Consider the following 18,736-nt stretch of genomic DNA (forward strand, 5'->3'; position numbering starts at 1 on the left):
ATGAAATGTGCAATACAGCACCTACAGTACAGGAGTAAGAATGTTTGAAACTAACCTGCAGTAAGTGGTAAAAGGTCAATAAGGGTAAAAATATAATAACAATACTTGTACAAACCTTTCCTTTTAAGCATTCATGACCATCAGACTTAAACACATCTTCTGGGCAGTATTCTGAGTCCCCGGTACAGTACTCGGGAAGATCACACTCGTGGACGGATGGACGGCATGGCACACCAGCTAACCTTGGTCGACAAGTCTAAGACAGACAAAGTCCATGTAACAGTTTGATTATAAATCCTTTTCATTTATATTTAAATTTCTGGTGAAATTAAATGCTTATTTTACTGAAAATTGATTAAATGATGACAAAAATTCATTCCGAATAAGGACATGTAAAATGTAGGAAACATTACAGAAGTGAAGTAATAAATACATAATTACAGGGATCCTATATGTTTCAACAGTCAGGTAAAACTGCATTGAGAATAATTAACTTTGGCTCTGGGCAACTCACTCTCCTCTTTCCATCTCACACCCATGTGCACACTCACTCTCCCTCTTTTTGTTTTTTCATGACTAACCTTTAAGTCACAGCAGTGTCCTGTAGCGCATGTAGCATTGGAGTAAAGCATACAAGTTGAGGCATTGCAGCAGGCGTTGGTGCAGTAATCTGGCAGTCCACAGTCACATTGCTCCCCAGGTTCTACAAAACCATTGCCACACACCGGTGAGTCAAACAGACTAGTCGGCTTATTCCTTAGGCAATAATCCATAGAACGCTCAAAGGACAGAGCCAAATACTCATAACTGCAACTGCTCCAGTGAGTTGGACTCTTTGAGCTGAAAGTAAAGTTCATTTGGAAATCTTTTTACCACATGTAGGTTATGTTAATTTTGATTGTCATAAAATTAGTTTGGGCCCAAAGTTTGTCTACTCGTCATCTTATAAGAGGGCTAATGAACGGGTTACTGTACTGGATATTTTTTCATGCCAAAAGTGAAGGGGCATGTCCCCCTCCCCCTTTTTCTCCTATATCTATGGATATTAGTAACCCTGCATTTATTTTCAGTTAAACTTTACATAAAGACAAAGAGGCACTTAACCCCAAAGTTGTAAATACTGAGACGAGTTATGATTTCCAGTGAAGCTGAAAGAGACAATGTTAGAATTCTTGGAGTATGTTTATGAAAAAAAAAATGCTATTTAAAACAGAAACATGGGTTATTGGCAATGGTGGAAAAATATTGGAAGTGCATTTACCATACATATTACTTATTCAAATACAGTACTGTACATTAAACAGTAGGCGGCTGTGTTTTACTTGAATTTTGAAAGAAAGAATATGACTTGTAGCACTGTAATATACAAGGTGGCCCATAGGTCAAAGCCAGATAGTATTTGGGCAGTTGGACAACAATTTATACATCTAATGCATTATTTACTCATTATTCGTACAAGATTTTTACTTTTTACAATATTAACTCTGTCACACCTAACTTCTGGGCCAGCTTGCATACTGTACTGGTATAAGTATGATACTGTATAACAATAAAATAGAAGAATGGGTAGGTTAATTAAAACAGGTGATATAGTTTTTTTAAGTACAGTAATGTTTGTGTAAGTAGAAGTGTAGAGAAAGTAAGAAGCTAAAGGAAATCAAACAGGGACAGGATATTTTAAAGCAAGTGGTTGATAAAACTAAAGATAATACAGTATACAAAATTGTAAGGAATGAATACCAATATGGAGAAAACAATAAATAAAAGTTTATTTGAATGAATTGCTCTTACACTGAGTTAGACTAAGAGTAAGAGTGGAAGAGGGAGAAAAACATACAGCACTGTACTGTATATGTAAAAGAAGGGTGTCCCAATGAATGATTCAGAAGAAATAAGTTGAGCTTATGGTGCATGGAAGAAATTTTACACACTCTACCACCCAACTGTACAGTGTGAATTTGATGAACTTACCCTGAGGATGGAGCCATGATGCATCGCTTATCGAGGCATTCGCACTCTTCTTCATTGTCATGTTCCATCCCAAAGTTGTGTCCCATTTCATGAGCTACTGTAGTGGCCACCAACCCCACTGTATCACTGTGATCCATGTTCACTCCCCCAGAATATTGATAAGTACATATTGGACCTTTTAAAGCCTTACCTACTACCCCAGCATCGAACTGCTTTCCCCTGAAAAAGATATTTATTAAGGTAATAACATTAAACCAAAAATTATGAAGATTAATATATATATATTTTTGGGGAGTTCACCTAATAACTAATACATAAATTGGGTGGAGAAAAATAAAATTAATACTTCCACATACTTCAAGGTGACAGCACCTTTGAGAGTCGAAGATCATCAAACCCTGATGTTAGAGACTCAAACTTAATAAAGGGACTTGTAATGGGCAAAACCTCCACCTAAATAATATATTTACCATAAATTATAATGCTACAAATATTTTGGTACAATACAGTTCCATTTATTTCCTCTTAAGCAGAATAAAATTATAATGGTTGAACTTCGTGTTTGAGGACAGCCGGTCCTTGGGCCACCTAAGCATGAATTTGTTAAAGGTGTAGAAGCTGTCACCAACACAACGACAACACCCAAAGTTAATGAGCTGTATGACGAATAATCCAAGAAAACCAGACAACTTGCCAACTGCTCTGGCAAACCATTACCCTGGAACATGATCGACAAATCAATCAACATCCAGGTTCCCAATTACTGTTGGGTAGACAAAGGCAAAGCATAAAGAAACTTGCCCATAGGCTGGATTATACAATCACTCACAACACTATAAAACCATCACAATATCTTTGCAGTAATCTCCCCATTAATTGGAACAACTAGTGTAGAGCATTTCCAAGTTTGAGAGATTTCCAGGTATTGAGACAAATCCTCTTATCCTCAGAAAAATCGTACTTCTACAGAATTATTCCAGGTATTGGTGAATGTTTCTGCATCTAAACTATTGTACTCATCTGGCATGGAGCACCATTGCTACAGAGGCTTAACTGCACTCAGACAGACACAGAGTGGTATTTGTTTTTACAAACACTACTGTACAAGTACAGTACTGTGCAGTAAACTTCCTTAACCTAGACTTGCTTAGTCCGGATTCTCTTGCAAAACAGATTGGGGACCAGCACCGAACGCATGTATCCCCAACCTGGAAAAACATGACCAAAATCTGGTTAGTACAGGGGAAAGTTTGTATACGAGAGGTCTGCCACTGTGGTAGAAGAGAAGGGTAACTTAGCAGCTGCCTCTGGAGGTGGTTGCTGAGAAGCACTGAAGTGAAGTTTCTAAGAAATGTAAATAGTGTACAGTACATGCAGCCAATGAAATTTGTAGTGAAAACATAGCCTCCGCTCCACCTTCTGTGGCATACACGGTGAGTGCCATATAATTACTTCCTGCCACAACCACCTACTCACCTCAATACTCAATGGCCTCATGATAAGTGAATAATTAATAAGTACAGTACCGTACTATATTATTACCATGTACTATGTGCTATACTGTACTGTACGAGTATTTTTTATCAACAGGTATATTATAGTGCAGTAATAATGTATACCATATGAAACACTCTTCTACTTTGTACCATTCTCTTATCACTCTCCCATTATATTAGGCTGTGGCCACAAACAAAAATATTTACAGCTCGCAAAAATGAGTATAAACTTTTATCCACAGAAAGATGAGATATGGTGGGGTACATTTCAGTGTATGTGTCACTACAGAGTACTAAGCACCTCAAGTTGACAGACTCTTACAATGCATATCTCCTGAATTGTTGATTTGTAGAATCAACTTTCCTTCAGAACCATTAGCAATTTGAATCTAATTCAAGGTACCTACAAAAACCCAGTTTTGAGTGTTCTTGACTGTCTGTGATCTCAAATCATCTCATGCTTTTAATCTGCAGTAATACTAAATGATTTCAATTACTTGCCGGAGGTTCAGTTCCTCCCCAACCTCTAAGGGAAACTGAGAGTCTATCATAACATTCACCAATACAGTAGTGTTCTTTTACTGTCTGAAAATGCCATAATAAAGAATACAGTAGTATTAATATTTGTATTAAATTTCCCTATTTATCAGGTTAAAGGCAATAATAATTTACTTACGTGAGTAACTGAGCGTTGTCATTCGGATGTTCTGTAATAAGTCTTACTTTTCTATAATTTAAAAAGTTTGTCAATGTCTTGTCCCCATCGGTTGATATTTCTACTTGATCTTCATCTTTCCACACTTCCACACCAACAAGTGCAATAAAAATGTTGAGAGGTTGATATAGCTGTAAAAAACATAAGAACTTGTAAATAAAGTTAACCATAGGGACAAAATTATTAAACTGTCACTGAATAACATAAAATGGATGAGAATCACAATGAAGAAAAATGTAATAATTTCAATGATTGTTAAAATTTTTAAAATGCACATGGGGTTACATCAGAGTAACGTTTTTGGCTATTCACACAACAATATTTACCTTTCCCCACTTAAACTGTACAGTACTGAAATTTAGATAATACAATACCTTTACTCAAAAAAATACTTTATTGAGCAGACATAATTACAGTACTTTGTCAAGTCTATCATAGTTTGTATTAATTCTGTAATGTTAAAACAAATAGTCTATGCATGCATTAATAACCTGAATCTTTAAATACAGGGCACTGTATAAAAAAATATACAGTTATAGCACAAAAACTGTTACTGTACAACATACAGCATTCACTATGTTGGCAATGTCTTTGCAACGTTGATATAATTTTGCCACTTCATGGCCGTGTTTTTCATATTCTGTTTTGTCAGCTACCAGCACCAATTCCACATATCTTGATAGTGGATTTGCATTGAATGGACCACGAATATTGTTGCTGCTGCTGCTGCTGCCGCTGCTGCTGCTGCTGCTGCTGCTGCTACTGCTGCTGCTACTACTGCTGCTGCGCTTATACTGAAAAGAGAATTAATAAAAAAAATGTAGAGTTGAAATGGTAATGGGGAGCAAGTTCTGTAAAACTATTCAAGTTATCAAACTTTGTAATGTATGTGTTGTATGGGCGAGAGACCCGCTGTCACCTATTTTAAGAGATCTACTTCCTATAATACTTTACTTTCTTTCTCTGTCCCACTACTTAAACAACTACTGTACTGTCTGACTTAACATCTGACCTGTGGTAGCATGACTCGAGGGTAAAGCTCGAGGGTAAATGTAATAATGGTACTAAGATATAGGGAGAAATAAAGGTGGGCACCGTAGGAAAATAATACCCCTAACACACAAAAAATGGTTTATTAAAATAATGCTAGACTTGTGACTACTTCCAGTAACACACTAGTGCAAATATCAACTCCGTGTCAACTAACTGTAAGCCACGTAGTAATATACAATCATTAAGGCAGTGTCATAAAATACCTAAAATCTAAATTTTCCTAAAGTTAATAAAGAAATGAGCATTTGGCAACATTACATGTCCTTAATTCTGAAACAGAAAGACCTCATATACAAGTATGCATTTCAATACCAAGATCAAGAGTAACTTACACATTTTAATAAAACTGTTCATGAGAAATGAAGTGGAACATGAAGCTACTGTACTTACTCTGAGCAATCTAGTGAATGTCTCATCATGAAACAGGTCCCGAACTGGGTGAGGTTTCCCTGAGTAGCCTGGGGAAGAGTATTGAATATATACGCTGTACACTCCATTATATTGTACAGTACAGTAGTTTGTTATATAATACAAAAAAGAAAAACCTTCAGTAAATAAACGGGGCAAAATCTGAGCAAATACGTACATACATACATTCAAAGCAGAATATAAAAATCATAAACAGGGTAGCTTATTAACTGACCACATCGACTCTCGGAATATCTTAAAACAATGTATAATATTGTATGTATAAAAAATTCTGACAATATGATTTTCTTTAATAGTTTCAATTTAAGAAAAAGACTGATATTTACCGCACGAAAAGTTCTGCGGGATGATATTGGAGTGCTTGAAGACATAATGTGGACTGTCTATGGCTGCGGGCGTCTCTGGTACCCGCTCTAAATAATGCATTTCTTGACCATCGAACACAACACCACTGATGAAAAAATAAAAATAAATTACAGTACAGTATATGTCTAGCAAAGAAAGATGCTCTATACTGATGTCATTCTTATTAGGAGTTAACCTAACAGGTATATCACTAGGTAGTAATACCTCTGTTTGCCAGAATCTCTCAAATCAGGAACTCTGATAGTTTGAATTGAAATTTTCTCGGAAAATTGTTCCCAAAGCCGGAATTTTCCGGAAAATTCCGGCTTTGGGATCAAATTTACGAGGGGCACATTATCTGGAAAATTCTGAGAAAACTTTCCCAGTACCCGAAAAAATTTTGGGATGGAGGATATTTTTCAGGGTTCGAAAGATGATGTACAGTACAGTGGTCCCTCGGTTAACGAACGGATCGATTAACGAAATTTCGGTTAACGAATTAGCTCCCATAAGGACTTTCAAATCGATCAACGAACAAAACTTCGATTAACGAAATCCTTACAACAAACACGTTTTGTTGTGCGCATCAGCTGATCGGCTCGTCCGCCAATACAGTAATTGGTTCTATGTTTACATTCGTTTCCAGTGAAGTAAATATCAAGTAGGTTGTGCTCTATAATATTTTTGCATTTTTTATATTAAAATTATTAGTAATTTTAAAATTTAGTTAACATACAGTATTGATAATATATGCAGTACAGGGAAACATTGTGTTTATTGGTCTCTTGAATACAGAATATTTTTACATTTTTACATTAAATTATTGGTCATTCTGAAATTTAGTTGACATATTGATAATATACAGTACAGTGCAGTGTTGATTTAAATAAAATAATCTTTAATTACAGCTAGTGAACTTAAAATTTTATTGGTAAAATTACTGCATCAAGCATGGGTGAGAAAGATAATTCCCCTCAGTGTTCCTCTACAAAAAGGAGCAAGGATTTTCATGTTAGAGAATCTGTCAGTCCAGAGGTTCCCGACATTATTATGGAAGGTGACTCGCCTTCCAAGAAGCATTAAAATGCTTCTCTTTTCCCATCTCCTCCACCCCCACTTCCTTCTCTTCTCCCTTCTCCTCCGCCCCCACTTCTAATTCCCATCATCATCATCATCAACCAGCAACATTCTACATACGGTACACACCTCAAAGTAAGTGTACTTTACTGCATTTTGTTTATACTTTGTATGTACTTTTCTGTGAGTTGGAACCAATTATTCAATATACCATTGAAATAAAAGATATGGTTAACGAACGACTCTGTGGAACGAATTGTGTTTGTTAACATAGGGACCACTGTACTGCGCAATTTCTGGAACTTCTGAGAACATTTTTCCTCTACCCAGAAAATTCCAGGGATGAGGGATTTTTTTTCAGACTTTGAGAGATGAAATAATGCATCATTCTGGAACTTCCATGAACATTTTTCCTCTACCCAGAAAATTCCGAGGATGAGGGATTTTTATCCGGCTTTGAGAATCATCCCGTTTCCCGGAAATCTCTCATTCCCGGAAGTGCTCTGCACCAATTGCTCTGGCTAAGTAAGTACAATACCTGTACAACATATTCTATAAATGATTTATTACTAGACAAATCTTATTTATATAATTATCACTGCAAATTGAAAAATAAAAGTACTGTACTGTATACATACAGTATAAATACTGTATTGTAATTGCTCATCTAGTACCTGTATACTGAATAGCAGAACAATAGAAATAATGTAAGAAATTTAGTTCAGGAGTTATAAATACTGTATATGTTGCATTTACTTTAGGTTATATTTATTTAAAGTATTATGGAATAGTTATCAGAATTGCAAACAATTACTCCTGATTTAAATAATAGTCTTGCGCGAGTCTACATTCCTTTGTCTGCGCGCACATCCTACCAGCTACTGTTGAATGTCAAATTACCTGCCATCATCAGTTCCTTAACGATCCTGACCAGAGAAACACAATACTCACCACTTTCAGTAAAAATCGACGATCATAGAAGGGCTCACCAACTAAGGTCCACCATTAATTCCTGACCTCCATCCACATCAGGAAACCTTGAGTATCAATTTATATTGTAGGATATCCTAACTTTATATTTTGTATGTAATCTAAACTCAGACATTGCCACTTAAGGTAATCACCCATTTTGAGTGTTTACTCAATTCATATAATGTAATAGTATAAATATTTCTTGTCCTGATATCAACCAATTCAGGACAATTACCTATTTTTCATCTTTTATGTAACGTGTAGGTTCACCTTTTCCCCCACACCCTCTTTACAAGAATTTGTGACCCTCCCACACCCCCAAACACCCCATTTCCCCTCTTACCCTTCCACATTCCACAACCCACACTCAATTTACTTATCACTTGACCTTGGGACCACCTCACCCCTCACATGATCTTTTACCCATTACACTACTGTAGCCACCTATGAGAGATTAGGTGAGTGCATTTTATGTGTGTTTATTGCACCATGAAGCCACATGAAGGTCCTGTAAGAGACTTGCATAAATTACACATAACAGAAGCCAGAGTCTGTGACCCTCCCAAATAGGATCCGACACACTTTACACCATTTCCCACAGGTTGTGAGGTGACATCCCCACGTGAGAACTGTTGCCTTAGCCTGGGCACTGATGTGGCTAGTGGCCAACTCAACACACACCACAGTAGAGTAACACTGTCCAGTACAAACCCTGCCTGGCACAGGAATGAACCCATGACTCATAGGATGGGAGTCCAGAATGCTACCCACTACACTGCATAGAGGAAGAAATCTTTTAAACTGTAAAATGAGCTTTATACAAATCAATGACTAACCTGATGCCATGGCAGGTGGACAGAGCTGCCCATGACCCTGGACGACCTCGTATGACTCCCTGATAATGACACATGCCAGACCTCTGCAACAAATTTTAAAATCAAGTTTTTTCTCTATGTGAACCTGTGATGTTTATCAATTTTATCATCATCAATACTGTATAAGTAATAATTTTTATATACAGTATAGGTACTGTTTAAGTACAGGTATTTACTATAGCAAAATATATTCAGTCAAAAAAGTAAAATGTGAATTATACTAATCTTTGGGACAAAATTTTCTGGGAATGCTTTTAATTCATGCCACAGCAACTAATACAGTTTGACAATTATAGCAATTCCTGAAGAGGAACTCTGCAAAGCAATATTTGGATATTCAAGTCAGAAATAATCTCAGAGCTTTGATCATAAAAAGCACTATGCATCTGTCTCCCTTACATCTGATTACAGTATACGTACAGTATTTAATGCTAAGGTATATGATTGTATTAGGTTCAAACTGCATTGGTGCTCTACACTTTGTAGGTTCTTTATGAATGTAGATTTTGTAACCAAGTACCCTGTATAATACCAAGCAGACACCCATATAAAACTACAACTGTGATTACAATACATTATACAAGTGGAATCATTAAAAAATCTGACAAACTACACTAACACCCTTACCTCTGCCTCTGGTCGGTGCACATATTGAGAACCATTATGATAATACTTTTCAAAATAATCTTTCCTTAACAAGTCTCTGGAAGGAAGGAAAAAAAAAAGAATTAGTACAGTAATTTGTAGAACTAGTATAAGGCTGTAAAAGAAAACATCAAGGTGAGCTATATACGTGGAGAATAATATAAGGTACTGCTCACAACCTACATGTATAGACACACAAACACAATTATAATATACGTCTACATAATACTTAGGGGCACACTGAGGTAATGAAAGTGAGGGGCATCTACTAAAGGCTGACCATGAAGAAGGAATGAACCATAAGGGAGATGAACCATAAAGGAGGATGAACCATATGGGAGGATGAACCATAAGGGAGGATGAACCATAAGGGAGATGAACCATATGGGAGGATGAACCATATGGGAGGATGAACCATATGGGAGGATGAACCATAAGGGAGGATGAACCATAAGGGAGAGGAACCATAAAGGAGGATGAACCATATGGGAGGATGAACCATAAGGGAGGATGAACCATAAGGGAGATGAACCATAAGGAAGGATGAACCATAATGTGTTGTCTAATGGTAGACCCTGCTACTATATGGCATCACAAAAATTGTGACCAAGTCCCAGGTTGCTGATCTGACTTTCTGCCTCATTTACATACAATTGCAGGGTCTCAATTGTTTCTCTTACTTTGACAACACAACATACATATATTTGTTCTCACTCTTGATTTATTTTTTCGTTTTTGTATTTATTTATGGTTAGTATTATTAGTATTATTATTATTATTATTATTATTATTATTATTATTATTATTATTATTACTATTATTATTATTTTTATTATTTTGTTATTAATTTTAATTAATTATTATTATAATAATAATAAGTTGTTATTATTTTTATTACAGTTTCGCCTCCCAGGCCCTGATGTGGGTCAGTGACCTGTGTCCGGGTGGACTAATCCCCGTAAAAAAAAAAAAAAAAAATAAATAAATAATAATAAAAATAAATAAATAGTATATAAAATAAACAAATAGCGGAGGATGAACCAATAAAGAAGGGGGATTCTCAAGGTGGGAGAGGAGGATTATCTCAAGGTGGGAGGGATTATCTCATTAGGTGGGAGGAAGATTATCTCAAGGTGGAGAGGAGGATTATCTCAAGGTGGAGAGGATTAGAGGAGGATTATCTCAAGGGTGGGGAGAAGGATTATCTCAAGGTGGAGAGGAGGATTATCTCAAGGTGGGAGAGGAGGATTATCTCAAGGTGGGAGAGGAGGATTATCTCAAGGTGGGGGAGGCGGATTATCTCAAGGTGGAGAGGAGGATTATCAAGGTGGGAGAGGAGGATTATCTCAAGGTGAGGCAAGGTGGGAGGAGGATTATCTCTCAAGGTGGGGAGAGGAGGATTATCTCAAGGTGGAGAGGAGGATTATCTCAAGGTGGGGAGAGGAGGATTATCTCAAGGTGGGGGGAGGAGGATTATCTCAAGGTGGGGAGAGGAGATTATCACAAGGTGGGGAGAGGAGGAGGTGGGGGGAGGAGGATTATCTCAAGGTGGGGAGAGGAGGATTATCACAAGGTGGGGAGAGGCGGATTATCTCAAGGTGGGAGGCGGATTATCTCAAGGTGGAGGAGGATTATCTCAAGGTGGAGGAGGATTATCACAAGGTGGGGAGAGGAGGATTATCTCAAGGTGGGGAGGAGGATTATCTCAAGGTGGGAGAGGAGGATTATCTCAAGGTGGGGGAGAGGAGGATTATTTCACGGTGGGGGAGGGATTATCCAAGGTGGGGAGAGGGAGGATTATCTCAAGGTGGGAGAGGAGGATTCTCTCAAGGTGGGGAGAGGAGGAGGTGGGGAGAGGAGGATTATCTCAAGGTGGGAGAGGAGGATTATCTCAAGGTGAGAGAGGATTATCTCAAGGTGGGGAGAGGAGGATTATCTCCAAGGTAGGGAGAGGAGGATTATCTCAAGGTAGGGAGAGGAGGATTATCTCAAGGTGGAGGATTCTCAAGGTGGGGAGAGGAGGATTATTTCACGGTGGGGAGAGGGGGATTATCACAAGGTGGGGAGAGGAGGATTATCTCAAGGTGGGGAGATGAGGATTATCTCAAGGTGGGGAGAGGAGGATTATCTCAAGGTGGGGAGAGGAGGATTATCTCAAGGTGGGGAGAGGAGGATTATCTCAAGGTGGGGAGAGGATTATCTCAAGGTGGGGAGAGGAGGATTATCTCAAGGTGGGGAGATGAGGATTATCTCAAGGTGGGGAGAGGAGGATTATCTCAAGGTGGGGAGAGGAGGATTATCTCAAGGTGGGGAGAGGCGGATTATCACAAGGTGGGGAGAGGCGGATTATCACAAGGTGGGGAGAGGAGGATTATCTCAAGGTGGGGAGAGGAGAATTATCTCAAGGGAGAAAAGCAGGATTGTCTCAAAGTGGAGAAACGGTTCTTCAGCAGGTGGACTTTTTCTAGCACCTAAGCGACAACACTAAGAAGCATCAGGATTACAGGAACTTGACTGTGTTCTGAGAGCGGAAAGTAAACACTATATCATATGACTCACCTGTTTAATTGTAAATCTACTAATACGTCTTCCTCACCCATGTTGATCCCTAGAGTGATGTCGTGAACGTGACCATCCTGAAACACAACATACACACATACACATCATATTCGTGTTTACTACAACCATGACACAGATAAATAGTAATACATGTCTAAGGCAACAGATAATTGCTATGCATCAGATAAAATAATGAAGAAACAAACTGAATGAGTGTTGCTTAACTTTATCAAGATGGGAGAGTTGACAACAGGCAGGGCACACACTAAAGTGTTGTGTGGTGTGTTGACTCAGCCACGTGAGTTGTGGTGTAGCCTTGTACTACTGACTAACACTCACACCACCTACAACACCACCCTTTATATAAAAAACTAATTAGGTTGCCCCTATGCAGAGTGAGGACAGTTGAAACAATAATCTCTTTATTTCATAGCAGCTGAGAAAAAACAGAGAAAAGAACATATAAATGGGATTAGGGTTAGATGGGTCATGGTTGGTACTACTGCACAACATAGTTATCATGTGAGTCCACTTATGGTGTACTTAAACTTGTTTGTTTATACAGTATACTGTAACTCAGCAGGTAACTACTTCTCAATCACTTTGTAATGAAAACTATTATGTATGTACTCAATATAAAATTTTGTAACAGATACAACTGTTTTGGTGTTCACTCTGAAAGACAGGTGGGGGGGTTAAGGGTGTACGTGGACAAAATTATACAGTATTGATTTTTTTTATTCCTTTATTACGATTTTTTCAATAAAACTGTGTAATATTATTTTTTCTTGGTATACAGTATTCCAATCATTGCCATATACACGAGATACATGATAAGATAATTATGACTTAGTTGATCTTAAAAGTAATATAACTACAAGGTGTAAAATTTAAGCTGAATAAATTTATTTAAAAAAAAAAGTGTGGAGGCGTGAGGGTTCAGTAAAAAGCAAAAGGCGGGAGTCAGGTGAAAAACTTTGGGAACCACTGCTGAGTCTAAAATAGCCACTACGGTATTAACTAGTTAGCAATAGTCAAGATATTTTACAGTCTACGTGATGGCCACAAAACCTGTACCTCAATAAGTGTTGTTTTATATTAATTATTACAACCTTAATGGAACTATCTCCCATGCTGGACCTATCCCATAATAGAACTATCTCCCATGCTGGACCTATCCCATAATAGAACTATCTCCCATGCTGGACCTATCCCATAATAGAACTATCTCCCATGCTGGACCTATACCATAATAGAACTATCTCCCATGCTGGACCTATCCCATAATAGAACTATCTCCCATGCTGTACCTATCCCATAATAGAACTATCTCCCATGCTGGACCTATCCCATAATAGAACTATCTCCCATGCTGGACCTATCCCATAATAGAACTATCTCCCATGCTGGACCTATCCCATAATAGAACTATCTCCCATGCTGGACCTATCCCATAATAGAACTATCTCCCATGCTGGACCTATCCCATAATAGAACTATCTCCCATGCTGAACCTATCCCATAATAGAACTATCTTGGTTATTTCTGGTCATGAGGGTAACTTCAGGTGCTGCATTATTACTGTGCTGTATGTTGTTCATTGAGTTGCGTTGGTTGTGATTAGTGTTTTGTAGTGTTGTGTTTGGTGTATTTTTGTTTTTATTTTGTGTTGTATACAGGTTACGTATTGCGTTGTATTATTTACTAAATGTATTTTATTGTATATTTTACATATGCGTTGTGTTGTACTATTTATTACATGGCGTTATATATAGTTTGTTACTTGTGTCGTTTTGTATTTTGTTAAGAATTATGTTTTGCGTTATTGTAATTAATGGTGTGGGTGTGTGTGTAATACTAATAATAATTAATGGTTTATTGAAAAAGTTCTGCAGCCCGAAGGCTGAAAATATACATTATACAAAAATGACTTATTACATACAAAGACATGGGGTGGGTGGGTCGTTTAACAAAAGCTTTTATTATTGAAAGGAGAAGGAACATGAATTGAACAAACAAATTATTATAGTTACAGCTCATGGTCCGGACTGGTCTCTTGTGTGTGTGTGTGTGTGTGTGTGTGTGTGTGTGTGTGTGTCATTCTTTCTATGATGTGAATAAGTAAAATGATGACGTCAGCCACACACCTCTGAGTCAGGGTCAGGGTCAGGTGACGTTATCGCTGTCAACATATGACGTCACCACTATCAACAAGTCGGCAGCTGTCCCCGCCAGCGCCTGGGAGACTTGCTCAACATAGCCTCCTCACAACACCCTTCCAACACATTAATTATCCTCCCATCATACGTAATTAAATGATACTCACACCCTCGGACGCTATTTTTGTACACATATTCACAACTAAACACGGTGAACGTAATTAAAACAATTGACACTTGATCGTCACAGAGACAAGCTAATACCCATACATTTAATGTCAATTTATTCTGGTAAGGGAGGTTAAGTTCGGTTAGGTAAGTTCGTTGAGATTTGATTACGTTAATACTTCAAGTCAATTAGGTTAAGTTCGGTTTAATACGGCTTGGTTAGTTTAAGTTAGGTTTTAGACTGTTAGGTTTGAAGTAGGTATTACACCCCACCATAGCTTGTTTTAGGACAATGGGCAGAATTTATCACGCGCCATGTAACTTAGGAGAAGGCAGTAGTAAATTTCACGGGACTGGCGCGTTAAGATCTGGGACAGAGATAAGAGCTCCACAAAGGCTCGTAAAATCAATATTCCTGGTTAAGTGAAGATACAAGAATATACCAAACTAGTCTGCATATGCTAAAACACGAAAAACAACATACACAAACGGCATAAAAATAACACAGTCTCTTAACTAGATACGTCACCGCAGCAGCATCAGTCAGGAGGCAATATTACCAAAAGATTATCTACTCCTAATCCGTGCTTAGTGAACGTAGTAATTCATTATTGTAATGTTCGTGCAATCTGGACGCTTTTTTTAAGAGGTCGCCATCTCTGTATCGTTACTTAAATGACTTGGTTGAAGTGCTTTCTAACACCAATTACGAGAATAATTAAACCTATCTGGAGCCTAGACACATCATTAAATATAAATACCTTGGCTATCTCATTTATGTATTGTTCATATCTAAGTTAAGGCATCAACATTATACATTTTACTCTCACGACACACGGTTTACAGCACTTATATATTGTATCAGTCTGTACTTGCTTATTTTCTTCAGAATTAAGTTCCTAAATCTGTATTTTGATTTTCGTTGTGGCCGTCAGCTTGTTTTTTGTGCGTTCATTATTCATCCTGTGAACATTAGTGCAAAAAGGAGTACAGAGCAGAGGTCACAAACGGTCAGATTATTAGAGCAGTGACATCATGTGGTGGTGGTGGTGGTGTTTACTTACACATACACATGTTTGGATTAAAACATTTCTTCGTGGTGGACAATAGACTGACTTGCCTGAGACTGCACAACCAGTGTCAAAACCCACCATTTAATCTTAAGACTTGAGAGAGAGAGAGAGAGACTATGTTAACCTGAACATCACCAGCCCTGTGGACAAGAAGTTTCTTCACACACACACACACACACACACACACACACACACACACACACACACACACACACACACACACACACACACACACACACACACACACACACACACACACACACACACACACACACACAAAATATGCCTCTACGTCAACGTAAAATTTCCATTATATTGACCAAGTAACCTAGATGAGGTCACAGAAGGTCAGAGACAAGTAAGGGGAGAGGTGGTGATACTGACCTTGTTGGCAGTGGTGGTAATGTCTCGCTTGGTCCTGGCGTGGGAGAGGCGTGGGGTGATGATACTGTGAATGGTGAACTCCCGCGCCGGGCCTCCACGACCTCCTGGAAAAAAACAAAAACACGGTTAATGGGGGATAATTGGTGGTTGAAAGAGGGGGAGGGGGTACCACACCTGGCAGTGGAACAACAGGTGGAGTGATTTTAACATATATACATCGGAGGCGAGAGGAAATAATAACAAGGTTGCCACTCCTAGGGTAAACAAATCTCGATAAGGTCCAAGGCGCCTCTGAACTATAATGTATCTCTGGACCATAATGACAGAGAGTGACTATTTTCTAACTCGTCAAAGATCTTGTGATTTATACATATATCAAGTTAGATTAAAATATATCCACTTTTTTTTTCGAATTAACGTAGTCAAAACCCCCGGACGGTCGGATGGACAGACAGAATGAAAACAAACACTATTATATATTTAAGAATACAGAATTTGAGGGTCAGACATATGAAAGATTAGTTATGATAAAGATACAATATTCTGTTTAATCCTACCAAGATTACTCTACCCTAAGCCAATCCATGGAGGGCGGCAGACCTTGAAGTGTGTAATGGGTAGTGGTAGACCTTGAAGTGTGTAGTGGGTGGTAGTAGACCTTGAAGTGTGTAGTGGGTGATGATAGACCTTGAAGTGTGTAGTGGGTGGTGGTAGACCTTGAAGTGTGTAGTGGGTGGTGGTAGACCTTGAAGTGTGTAGTGGGTGATGATAGACCTTGAAGTGTGTAGTGGGTGGTGGTAGACCTTGAAGTGTGTAGTGGGTGATGATAGACCTTGAAGTGTGTAGGAAGTGTTGGTAGACCTTGTGTGTAGTGGGAGTTGGTAGACCTTGAAGTGTGTAGTGGGTGGTGCACCTGTGTAGTGGTGGTGGTAGACCTTGAAGTGGTGTGGTGGTAGACCTTGAAGTGTGTAGTGGGTGGTGGTGGGACTTGAAGTGTGTAGTGGGTGTTGGTAGACCTTGAAGTGTGTGAGTGTAGTGGTGGTGGTGGGACCTTGAAGTGTGTAGTGGGTGTTGGTAGACCTTGAAGTGTGTAGTGGGTGGTGGGAGACCTGAGGTGTGTAGTGGGTGTTGGTGTGTAGACCTTGAGAGTGTGTGTAGTGGGTGTTGGTAGACCTTGAAGTGTGTGTGAGTGGGTGGTGGTGACACCTTGAAGTGTGTAGTGGGTGTTAGTAGACAGAGGTGTGTGAGTGGGTGGTGGGAGACCTTGAAGTGTAGGTGGTGGTGGTAGACCTTGAAGTGTGTAGTGGGTGGTGGTACACACCTTGAAGTGTGAAGTAGGTGATGGTCGACCTTGAAGTGTGTAGTGGTAGTCCTCGAAATGTGAGGTGGGCGGCGGGGGGGGGGAACAGGTGGAGGAAGTGGAGGAGAGAGTCAGCTGTGGTGAGAGGAAGTTACAGCACCAAGCAGTAAACACCGACCCGGCCTGGCCCACGACGAGGTCACCCTCCATGCCCCTAAATACACACACCATTAACACACAAATAATACAAAAACCATCCCATGAAATACCCCTAAAATGGAAAAGATGTACATTAAAACCTATACGAAATGTTTCCGGATCAAGGTGACCGTAAACACACACCTATTATTTATAAGTATACAGGGCTGACCTTGGTGCCATACATGTAGGTACAAATTGTATATTGTGTACATTGAACTCGCTGGGGTCATCAAGCTTAGATACGCTAACTAGTTCACCAAGCTCTCTTAATCCAGGTCTGTAAAGTGACGGGAGTTGTTGATTTCGCTTTGCCATTAGGTTTTTACCAGTGTGTAGTAAATATTTTGTCTTAAAACGGGTTGACTGATTTCAATGAAACTTGGCAGTAAAACCTGACGAGTATGCAGTCTAAATAGTAAATTGAACTCGCCTAAGAGGAGCGTCTTTATCTGGCTCCCCCCAACCATGACATCTTTCCTGCAGACGGATTTCTTGTTATACATTCTACCCAGTTTTTACTGTCAATGTAGTTTATTTTCACTATTGTACGGAGGCTTTGAGCTATTTTTTTTCTATTGTCGCAAAAAGACATGTGAACAATAAAACTTTTCTTATGAGAATGTGTCAGTTAAGTTTCGACTCGGATAACAAGCCAACACAAATTTAATTCGCTCCCAGAACTACCAAATAGGCTTTTATTCTCCTCTCATCCAATCAGGTTACAGTGGAGACCGGAGGCAGGATACACAGCCTCATTACAAAGCTGTGTCGGGAACATTTTGCGACTTCAAAAAGAGACAATAGCAGGGACCGGGACCAAGTAAACAAACCCGCCTGCCGCGTGGCTCTACAGATGCACCAACAAGAAGAGTGTTCTGAAAGCGTTGTGTATTGCGTGTAAACTCCACTACATTTCCATATAAATTGCCTGCCAAGTTTTCTTAAGGAGAGAGAGTGGGAATGATCAAAGCAGCAGTTCTCATTAATTCATTAAGACTTAAATTGAAACATTAGCATATAATTCTGCAAAAATTGGTTTCTACTGATGATGGTAGTTAGCTCCCATGGGTGTAACAGTGCGTCCTACAAACGATCAATACCTACAATAATTGCAAGGTAACACTGAGTTCTATTCTTTATTGCCTACTGTGAAAAAAGTACGGATACACCACACTGCATAGTAAGCCTTCGGTACACAAGGAGGCAGCACGGCCGGTACTACTCACGACCGCCTTAACTTCCCCAAGTTACTGTAAACTTAGGGACCCATTTACAGCTGGGTGAACTGGGAGCGGCCGGGAATCGAACCACCGA

The 18,736-nt window shown here is 38.9% G+C and overlaps 1 protein-coding gene across 1 annotated transcript in view; it reads right to left on the reverse strand.

The window, feature by feature from the left end:
- Positions 1–18,736, reverse strand: part of LOC121862496 (mucin-5AC-like) — a 93,310-nt gene that overhangs the window by 17,516 nt on the left and 57,058 nt on the right. Inside the window, exons 2-12 of the mRNA XM_042360802.1 lie at positions 15,922–16,025; positions 12,138–12,214; positions 9,561–9,636; positions 8,895–8,977; positions 5,991–6,115; positions 5,626–5,693; positions 4,749–4,976; positions 4,144–4,313; positions 1,972–2,190; positions 582–840; positions 116–256 (exon numbers count right to left, since the gene is read on the reverse strand). Of these exons, the coding sequence (XP_042216736.1) occupies positions 116–256; positions 582–840; positions 1,972–2,190; positions 4,144–4,313; positions 4,749–4,976; positions 5,626–5,693; positions 5,991–6,115; positions 8,895–8,977; positions 9,561–9,636; positions 12,138–12,214; positions 15,922–16,025 (1,550 nt within the window). The remainder of the gene's footprint in view (positions 1–115; positions 257–581; positions 841–1,971; positions 2,191–4,143; positions 4,314–4,748; positions 4,977–5,625; positions 5,694–5,990; positions 6,116–8,894; positions 8,978–9,560; positions 9,637–12,137; positions 12,215–15,921; positions 16,026–18,736) is intronic.

This window comes from Homarus americanus, unplaced genomic scaffold, assembly GCF_018991925.1.
Source record: "Homarus americanus isolate GMGI-L3 unplaced genomic scaffold, GMGI_Hamer_2.0 scaffold31037, whole genome shotgun sequence".
Classification (NCBI taxonomy): domain Eukaryota; kingdom Metazoa; phylum Arthropoda; class Malacostraca; order Decapoda; family Nephropidae; genus Homarus; species Homarus americanus.